Here is a 10906-nt window from a genome sequence, read left to right as displayed (position 1 = left end):
CTACTACTACTACTAATAATAATAATAATAATATTAATATTAATAATAATAATAATAATAATAATAATAATACTTTTATTATACTTTATGCGAATTTTTTTTTTACTGAGAGTATTTATAATGCTTGGAGACATAACATACTTAATTAACATGGCTATATAAAATACGTACACACTCAGTCATAACTGAAGAAAGTTGTTTCTATATAAATTGCATTATACCATACCACTGTGAAAAGTGGTAGCTAGAAGTATTTTTGAATGGCATTTCTGACGCTCGGCAATACACCAGCTGCGTTTCTGATTGAAAGAGGCGTGGCTGGGAGTAAGGGCATGAATGTCAGTCATTGTTGGTAGATGTTGGATGTAAATTTCATTGTTATTTAACGTCCACCTATCCATTAGGTCTATTTAAATTGTTTAGTCTTGATTGAATATCAGTAATTTGTCATTAACCTCAGATATTTAAAAAAATGCAGAAAATCCATAAAAACAATTTATTTGTGTGGTTAATTTCGTATGTTGGCCAGACTGCATACCACCTGAGATACCATTACAACAATGCACGTCTTGTATTGGTAGCGCCACCCCGAGGTTTAAAAATGAAAGTCTGAAATGTACAGTAGGGCTGAATTAATACTATTACTGTGTATTGTAAACATTAATTTTGTAGTAATCATGTACGATATAACTTCCAGTTAAACCATATCGTGGATTAAAAAAAATATGAGTAATAGCGCTCCCCTACTGGCAACAAGGCGTCTTGTTTTTATCCCTACTTCTACGAGCCTTCGCGTTTGTTGGACTGGTGGGGTCTTGGGCGGCTCATTGGTTGATTCGTGTTCTCTTTCCCGCCAGTCAAGACAGTCACATGGCGACCTCCGTACGGCAAAGAGGGAAGATCGCGGCCCTCGGATGGTTCATGAGCTCGTTGGAGTTGGAACGACGTTTTGTATCGTACTTCTTTGTTGTGTTGTTTGTGAAAGTGAAAGAATTGTTAATTGAGCCATGTTTGACTTGGATAATAACGAGTTTACAAACTGGTTGTTAGTTTGTGACCAAAATAAGAGAAAGCTTCTAATAACGAAGGTAAATTTCGATAATTGTTGATATAAATAGCGATGTATTATGTAATAATATGACTTGAAATTGTAGATGAAAGTAAACACATTTCGTGTAAACACGTTGGTGTCAACTTTTTCATTCAGACATCGTTGAAAAATATTTTGTGAAGGCGTGTAATTTCGATTTATGACTTTTTATTAAGATTTATTTATTTTCCTTTTTTGTTTGGTTATATGTTAATTTCCAGTGTATGGTTATTGATCGTGACTGTTGTAATAGAGGACTGAGTCTCTTTAAACATGCGTTTGCTACAATTAAAGGCGATAGTATCATTCAATGTAGTTATAATATAACATTTTACGAATGTCATTGTCACAATTCGGATTAAAGTGAGCGAAGTCGGATCACACATTACATTCGCAATTGCAAATCAAGAAGAAAACGAAATATTGACTGGGAAATAAAACGTGATGGGACGATTATTATGAATGAATTTCGACAATTAAATTCAAATGTTACCACAAATTTAACATTACGGTAATAAAAACAGGGGATACAATCCTTGTAGTTAGGCCTATCTGTTCTGTAAGGTTTCGTGTGCGGTTTTTTTTAGATGCCGTGTTTTTGTGTGTACATTTATTGTAAGAACGTTTAATGCATATTCCATAGAGAAAAATATTGGAAGATAGAACTCCCATGGTTTCTCAATGTCGACGCTAAATGATACTGTGGTTAGCACCACACGCTGGCCGCTATTTATGTATTTAATTTTGTAGGCGATTGAATGGATCCTAACACTTAACTAAGTCTTATACATCGAAATATACGGTATTCATAATATCAGTTGTGTAGAGGTAAAAAGGTTTAACCCTAATTTTTTAAAATTTGAATTTTTTTTTTTTTACTGTAACTAGTGTTATTACTTAAATTTTAAATGCAAAATGTAAAGATATGGTTTTGCCAACTGTGTTTACATTCCACATATATTAGGTAACTAAGGATGTGTTAAATTTTAATTTTTGTTCCTGAAACATGTTCTGTTTTGTGGAATAAGCCCTTTTACCTAAACACCATCGATATTATCCATTGTCCAGTTTGAACGAGAGAATTTTTGAGTCTGATACTCAAAACGTAGACCTTTTTCGAATTGTTTTCGGAAACTACTATAGTATTTGATTTACGGTATCAATAAATGCTAATTTCGATGTAATTCCCTTCAGTACAATTTTTTTTAGGAAACGTATGTAGGTAATTTATTTTTATTTCGACGAACATTAAAGGACTTGTAAACTTTATTGAAATACTTTACAAGCTATGAAGTAAGTTATTCATTTTACTTGTTGGCTTGTAGGTTGTGGTCATTGAACAAGTACCGGTATTTGTCTTCTGGGATAGACGTAGTCAGGAGTGGAGCTACGTCATGCTCGAAGATACAAATGTCTGTGAGAGGAGGGAAATTGCAGCTAGGAAGCGTGCCTTTATGGTTAGAATCTTGTGCAGGGTTGGGTCAAGGAAAGGCAATGGGGTAGGAAAGAAAGGAACGACACACAAAAAAAAGTATGTGCAATTGCTTTGAGGAAATTTACCTGTAGTATTGTTAAATTCAAAATTGGTGTTATTAGCGAGATGCCACCGATAGTTTCTGAACTGTAGTATTTAGAGAGGACAAAACAAAAAGAGATGTACTACATCGTTTATCTTTGCCGCAAGTAGATTAAAGTGGTAAAGTCCGAGATGATCCTTAGGCCTTTTTTTTTGCGTTATATACTAGTATTTTCCCTGGGCCAAAATTGGTACTATAAATCTGTAAATAAAAGACGATTATTTTCCCTGGACCAAAGTAATAAAAGTGGAGTATTTTCCCGCGATGTACTTACCGGCATGTGCACTTCCGAAGGCTATTGTGCTGATTACTTACGAGAAAAAGTGACATTAGTTAATAAGCATCATGTTTCGTTGAAGATTATCGAAGTGTTACCACAAGACAGATAGTTCTCACTGTGTACAATTATATGAAGAAAGAAGCTGAAGAGTAAAAAAGATAAGATGTAGGAGCAGTGTGGATGAGAATTATTTAGTGTTTCTAACGACAGTGAAGAGGATTATGGCTGAACAAAAACAACATGAAGTAGAAGAGAACAAAATATGATAGTGATAGCTCGATATCATGGTGGTAGTGATAGTGACTGTGAAAGTGGAAGTGAAAATGGGATTGTGACAGTCTTAATAGTGGAATGTCGGTAACAGAACCAGTGCAATATTAGTGGCCATCTTTTTAACAATAATCACGCACTTCGTAACATTTTACTAGATTTTTGGTTCGTGATTTATGGTTATAATGCTTTCCTATTCGCACAAGTTCTGAGTGTATTTCTGATGGTGCGGAGAATGGTTGTAAACAAGTTATAAGTTTTTAAGTGACTCGCTCTTAAGCTTCATCTACACGGTTCAATTTTCCATGCGCGTATGCTTGCAGTCAATTGAAAACTCACGTTCAATTGAGATGCATACAGATTTTTTTTCTACATTGTGCGCAGTGATGAACGTCATCTTCACTACGTATATAATAATAATAGTAATAATAATAATAATAATAATAATAATAATAATAATAAATATCAGTCATGCACATAGGACTGCTTGATTATCAAAATTGTGATTGAACACCCCATAGATATTCGAATTTGCGATAATCTTCAATAAAACTAGTCTTATTCGCCGCCATTTTCAGCTTCAAAGGTTCACCATCACAAAAAACAATTTTCAGTTTTTCACAGCTACTTAGAACAGTCAGCTGCTCGTTACAGGCTACTGTTGAAAGATATAACGCACGGGATACCCACCGGCGATGAGTAGCTTTCAATTGCCGCATGCGCTCAGATTTTTTAGTGGGAAAAAGCATGCACAATTGAATGCGTTTCGTTCACTCTTGAATGCGTAATGTTGAAAGAAAAGTTGTACTGTGTTGATGCACCTTTAACGTAGCATCACAGTCTACTGTATACAGTCACGAAGCTTGAGTTTTGAGGGTGCTAGAAACAATAGACTGTGACGGTACTATTTTGCATTGCCTGTAATGAGGCGATATTAGCGATCCTAGCGGTGAGCAACTATCTAATGTTTGCATATTTACTACGTACTGAGCTTCGCGACTGTATATACTAGACTGTGGTAGCATGTAGGATTTCAAGGGGAAAAGGATATTCGCGATACTTAAAGCAGGAGTACTTTAACGGCTTGGGGAAACTGAAGTAAAATCGAAGGAGATGGAGATTTTATAACTAGCGTTACAATGTTGCCTAAAAGATCCCCCACTTTTCCACACTCGGTATTTTATAGTCTTGCGTCTCGAGTGTAGTGCACGCGGTGAGGAGACTTCACAATATCAGAGGTCAATATATGATAATTTCAGAGGTCAGAGGTGAGAGATAATGTACCCTTCTTATCACTGAAGCATGATAAATAAGGTTATCGTGCCCGAGTCTGTGATAGACGCATTTGTACAATTTGTTTGTTCATTCAAACATTGCTCAATACATTATTGTTTACATTCATTCGTTTAACGTCTGAGAAGAGAAAATGATACGTTTATGACGACTTATTCTGCATTTTATTGAAGGATCTGATGTTCCTACTATAGAAATTCGCAAATACGACTAAATGCCAGATGTGATGTACTTAAGACTTGTCGCCCAGCTTTATTTTTGTTATCTATTTACCGTATCATAAATTAAATAGGATGCTCATGCTGGATAACTGACGATTGCCTCAGTGTGAACATGTTCTGTAGATCTATACCAGCAATTACCAAGCTATACTTGACTCGAAAACATGACGGCCTCTCTTCTTGGAATTTGTAATCCCCCATAAACCCCCATCCTCTACTCAACCCCTAGCCGCGTGGCAGAAATACGATAGATCCCAGCATTGCCAAATCTAGCAGTCATTGCCTCTACCTGTTGGGTTTCACCCGTCTTTTTAGACATTTGTCGACGTGTTGTTTTATACCGTTGTGCGCTCCAATATGTCTATTTATTCCGGCCATGATTAATGATTGTTGGAGCAGATGATCCGTAGTCAGGCCTCCTGATTCACCTGAAGATCACAAGAACAAATAATACCGTCGAAGAAAACAGAATATCTTATTTGTAGAGGAGGGTAGCTAAGAAAACAAAGTGTTAAAATTATTCTAACGTTAGAAATTCTATCCATAGAGTAATCGAAAGTTGAGGCAGTTTGATAAGTACAAATCTTAATCAACATCGGACGCAACCGGCGGAGTTGGTAAAAAAATATATATATATATGGGGCATAGAAATTAAGAACTACGATTCACCAACTGAAGAGAAAATAAACTAAAACAGAATTCGGTAAGATAGACGATTTTATGCGTGATTTACTTCGTCGAACAGTATGTGAACAGTACGCGAAAGAGAGATCGCCAACAGCAACGGAAATATTCTGGCCTGATTTGTACATTATGTTTAAGAATTCAGAAAAAATTTCATTCGATTCTGTCCAGCACTTTCGGAATTACCAGGAAAAGGGTTTTTAAGGAATATAGTTTGCGAACAAGAAAAAAAAGCTCATGACGTTTTTCCACTTAACAGCTTATGGCGATGCTGCCTTTCGTATGGAAAAATACGAGTCTCCCATTCCATTCAGTACTGATTGTAGTTTATCACCAAACGTCCATAACCACGTTAGTATTGTGTGTTCTCTGTCTAATTCCATACATAACTCCGAGATGTTTCATTGCGCCTCGTCAGGGCCGCATGCAGATGTTTCATTGTGATTCGTCAGAGCCTTATGCACAGGAAATAATTATTCCCCCCCGCGAACCAAGCTACAATGTTGCGAAGAGATGACTCTCTATTTCCCCCCCCCCCCCACTTCTCTTCCCTCACTTCCCCATATTCCTCTCCCGCGACTGTACAGATAAGCCAGCGTTGTTGAACTTTCACAAGGCGGGTAATGGGAACTGGTTTTTCAGCTGCCGACTAAATAGCTCCCCTCTCCAATCGTCTAGGGGAAGTTGGTCGGCGGCAACGCTGCGCAGCGCCGCGCCCTCGTAGTGACGCTATCTTTGGAGTATAAAAGGCTGTTCGGCGGTGTTGTATAGGTTGAGAAGCGAGTTGAGTGCGGAAAGGAAGGGAGGTTATACTGCGCTACAGTATTGTCACCAGTAATCCTATTCAGCACAAGCCTTACTGCACACGTTTGTGAATTCTGCTTAGTATAGACTAAAACATATTTCTCGTACAGTGAAATGACCCGCAAACTAAAACACGTTCAAGTAGCATGCATTTAATTGCGACTCGTATATAGAAGTACTATTTGCTTCAGTCTTAAACTCATTAATTGAAAGGTTCAGAGCCATAATGCGCCAAGCGCCATATATTACAAGCGGAGAAAACAAGAGATAAAATTTTGTGATGCCATAGCGGTACTCTTAAACAATGGCACCAACATTTGAAGAGTCACTACATGGATTTCATGATGTAGGTACTAATTCATATTAAGTAGCTTAGCTTAGGTTAGTATAGACTAGGCAACAAATATAGTTTGTTTAGGCTAGTTTGTCTTAGCTAGGTTTATTTAGCATACTGCTGGTTAGGTCTCATTAGATAAGGGTGTGGCCTAGATAGATGGCGTACTGTCTGTGCGCCAGCTCTGAAACCATGCGGAATGAAGTGGGGAGCGGGGAGACGTGACTCAGCACGGCCAGCCAAGAAGTGTGTGGGTGTTTCCTCTGTAATACAAACATTAGCCTTGAGTCTTACGCCATTACCCACTTATCCCTTCCACGCCGCATTCATGACGAGGTATATATTTTTACCCTTGTATAGTCTTACGTCATCACCCCAAATAACCTTATACAGTATTTTCTTTTCCCTCCCCTTTGCCTAGCCGCACATCGACACTGACAGTATTTCGTGTTTACTTGATACTCTTAACTATTATAGGTTTCGCAAGTACGGATTACCGACGGAAGGAATGCGAATCAAACACTGCGATAAGGAAGAGCGGGCGACAGGAAAGGTCACGAGATAACTTGAATGATATTCAAGAGTACAGTCGGAAGAGAAATGACATCGATAGAATCAGTCTTGCGTTGTGATAGTTACATTACGACTTTAGTTTGCTCCATTGCATGTGAATACGTGTCTTGTATCGCACGGTATTATTTCATTCGTAAACATATGTTGCGCGTTTAATTAGCTTGGAATTTTTCTCTTGCTACGTTCTTTATTTCCACAGCGATGTCCTCATTTGTTCATATTCTTGGAAGAGACAGTACTTCCATCGGCTCGCACCTCTTCCCTCTTCCCCCCCTCGGCGTGCCTACATACACACGTCAAAACAGACAGCAACGCCATCATTGCTTTTCGGTAATCGTTTCTAGCGCGAGCTATACCACTGGTTCGATTTGAAGGTTATTAGTTACCGTCGCGAGGGGCGACTTTGTGCCATTCGAGCATTTCATAAGAAAGACTTAAGGAAGTAGTCTTTAAAACCGTCACAAGGTTTTAAAGACTACTTACGTTTAGTAGTTTTTAAAACTTTGTGACGTTCACACCTGTGGAGTAACGGTCAGCGCGTCTGGCCTTGAAACCAGGTGGCCCGGGTTCGAATCCCGGTCGGGGCAAATTACCTGGTTGAGGTTTTTTCCCGAGGTTTTCCCTCATCCCAATACGAGTAAATGCTGGGTAACTTTCGGTGCTGGACCCCGGACTCATTTTACCGTCATCACCATCTCATTCAGACTAAATGGCATGAAATGTTGATACAGCGTCGTAAAATAGCCTAATAAAATAAAAAAAAACCTTGTGACTCTTTTAAAGACTACTCCTTACGTTTTTCTTATGAAATGCGTGAATGGCACAAAGTCACCATCCTGGCACGAAGTCACCCCTCGCGACGGTACACAATTATCCGATACGATTTCTCTCCTCTTTTATCCTAGGGTTTTCCCTGACAAGTTTTCTCCTTTATATGTATGCGTTTTTGTTTACAAATCGGCACATTTTGCTGTGGCCAAGGGCTGTCAGCGATGCCATATGCTTCGTTTCCAGTATATGTATAGTCTATTCTTTAAAAGTTCTGTACAATTCATTCTTAACCCTCTGAGATAATATTCACCACATAAATTTGTTAATGTGCTTTCAAGATCAACGGCTGCCGCATGCTCATCTGACAGGAATTTCTCTCCTTATACTGGCAGAAATATAAGGAATTCTTATACCGCCAGAAATATTCATTTTCCCATTTTTTTTCTCACTCTTGTATATTTTCTTTTTCAGTTCTACATTCTCGCATCACACATTTTATAGTGGCTTTGATAAGAGCCGACACTGTTATTGCGATGTGCTTATTCAATATCCGGGTAGTCCTAATTCTTCTAAAACTTCACGGCAAAAGATAATATGGCCAAACTTGAATACGGGCAAGCATCACTTTTAAGACTTGCGACATGAGAAATCACTTGAAATGATTAGATGAACTTTTTGGCTAGAAAGGCACTGAAATTTTACAACACTAGTCAAAAGTAAATTCAGATCTGCCCAAAAACAAAATTCAGATGAAGCAAAAGGTATAGTCTGGGGAATTTAATTGACTAATTCCCAGATAATCTTCAATAGGCCACGTAAATCGACCGTTGCGATGTTCAGGTTGATAACACGTCATGGTTATTTGTCAAGCCACATGTAATGTGCTGCAAATGAAGAGATGTACATGGAAGACACAAGAGATGCACAGCATTGCTACAAAATGACCTATAAATATACTGGAGTGCTAGACGACGATTTACTTTAAATATCAGTCGAGGCATTGAACCAAAAACAAACGAAATGAGAAGAGTGGAAAAAGCAGGACAAATGAAATGGAGCACCATTGTGATAACAGTACACTTAGATTTGTGGCAAGATTAAAGATAGTTTGATGGAGGGTTAGTAAAATGAAACGGCGATGTTTCCGTCTGGTAGAACAGGTTTAAGACAGACTGCTCCAATATCTATGAGGGTAGGCCTGGATGTGACAGGATTAGAGGAGATTTTGTATCTTGAAATCGATGGCTGAAAGTTGATAATTTAATGTGGAGGTGGGTACAGAAGTCTTGAATGTAGAGGATTTGTCTTGAATATATGCTAAAAAAAAAGCGCACTAGTGTTGTGGAATACGAGTTTGCTTTGCATGCGTCCAACCCTGTGGAATAACGGTTAGCATGTCTGACCGTGTAACGAGCGGGTCCGGGTTGAAATTCTGATCGGAACAAGTTACCTGGTCGAGAATGTTTAGGTTTTCCTTCAACCAAACGAAGCAAAATTGCTTGGTTACTTTCGCATTGGGCCTCGGCCTCATATCTCCAACATAATTTTATTACTGTACACTTCCATCTCCGTTTTTTTTTCTTCACATATTTGGACCTTGCTCCAATGTAGAGTCCGCTATGAGCAGTTACCGCAACTTCAACCCCGCGTCCACACTCTGGAGTAACGGTTAGCGCGTCTAGCCGCGAAACCAGGTGGCCCGGGTTCGATTCCCGGTCGGGGCAAGTTACCTGGTTGAGGTTTTTCCGGGGTTTTCCCTCAACCCAATATGAGCAAATGCTGGGTAACTTTCGGTGTTGGACCCCGGACTCGTTTCACCGACATCACCATCTCATTCAGACGCTAAATAGCCTAAGATGTTGATAATGGGTCGTAAAGTAACCTACTAAAAAAATTCAACCCCGTGGTATGTAGCCATTAGTTGCTGGTTGTAGTGCTTAGTGCCGTGGTCTCTTCTCTAGGCTCATAGTAGTTTGAGACCCCGTGGTGATGCCTATGCGGATAGGTAAAAGGGTAATTCGAAGGCGGCCCTCAGGGGAATCTGTAACGCTGGACCTTAAGACATGCACATCATTTCATTCCGGTTAGTACAATGCACTTACATGCGAGGACAGTCTCCAGCTCGTGTCGTTCACTTCAGGAGGGACTAATCGATAGATAGCTGTTGCATACTTTGGCAGCACTGGAAAGGTGGCAGTAGTATGTCCGAACTATTGTTATGGCGTAGTAGTCCTGGTGGGATATTTCTCGAGTGCCTCAATGGTGCTTATCCGTTTTGTTTCATCGTTGTAATGTGTATCATGTCTCTGAAATATTCGAATTTAGTCTTAAATAATGTCGCGCCAACCTAGGCTAATTTCCCCATTTCAATCCGACAAGAAAGACAGTGGATTCGCTAAAAAAAGGTTGCTCTATTGTAGCGCTTGGGACAGCAGAGAGGGCGACTGGCTTGGACTATTATATGGTTTTGTTCTTACTCGAGGCTTTCACCAAGTGCGAGGTGAATATCTGGTAATTCTTGGGTTCATTTCACCAAAATCGTCTCGCTAACACCAATGAAATTGTGCCGTTGCGAAATTACCTCATTTGATAAGCGGACTTACATAATCAATTCAGAAGAATTGATCCTTCAACTTTGGGAAACCGACAGTTGTCAGTTTTTTTTTTTTCATGTTGCTACAATCCTAGTAAGAAATACATGAGAAACTAAAGTAGCGCACAATGCTTACTGGGGTCGTTTTCTTCTCCTTGAGAGCGGGGAACGTTCTTTTCACCCTTCCGAGGTACGTTCGTTCAATTTGGTGACTGGAGGGTACATTGGTAGCTACCGTTTTGTTCATTTTCTTGCATTACTAATGGAATCACTCATCTTTTATTTTTTTATCACTAGATCAGTGACAGTATGCTACCATTGCGTATCCAATGTCCAAATCACAGTGACAATTTTTGTATCTCACTGTTCTTGCCACGTCCACCTTCAGGGTGTAATTTTCTAGATTTGCTCTTCTA

General features: G+C 39.0%; 1 protein-coding gene across 3 annotated transcripts in view; it reads left to right on the top strand.

Moving 5' to 3' along the window:
* Positions 1 to 869: 869 nt before the first annotated feature.
* LOC138714823 (uncharacterized) overlaps positions 870 to 10906 on the top strand; it is a 181498-nt gene continuing 171461 nt past the window's right edge. For all 3 annotated transcript variants that reach the window (XM_069846989.1, XM_069846990.1, XM_069846988.1), the window contains exon 1: positions 870 to 1088. In XM_069846989.1, the coding sequence (XP_069703090.1) occupies positions 1008 to 1088 (81 nt within the window). In that variant the 5' untranslated portion in view covers positions 870 to 1007. The remainder of the gene's footprint in view (positions 1089 to 10906) is intronic.

Source organism: Periplaneta americana, chromosome 15 (genome assembly GCF_040183065.1).
Source record: "Periplaneta americana isolate PAMFEO1 chromosome 15, P.americana_PAMFEO1_priV1, whole genome shotgun sequence".
Classification (NCBI taxonomy): domain Eukaryota; kingdom Metazoa; phylum Arthropoda; class Insecta; order Blattodea; family Blattidae; genus Periplaneta; species Periplaneta americana.
Note: the sequence above shows the minus strand (reverse complement) of the source record. Positions and strands in the feature narration are given on the sequence as shown.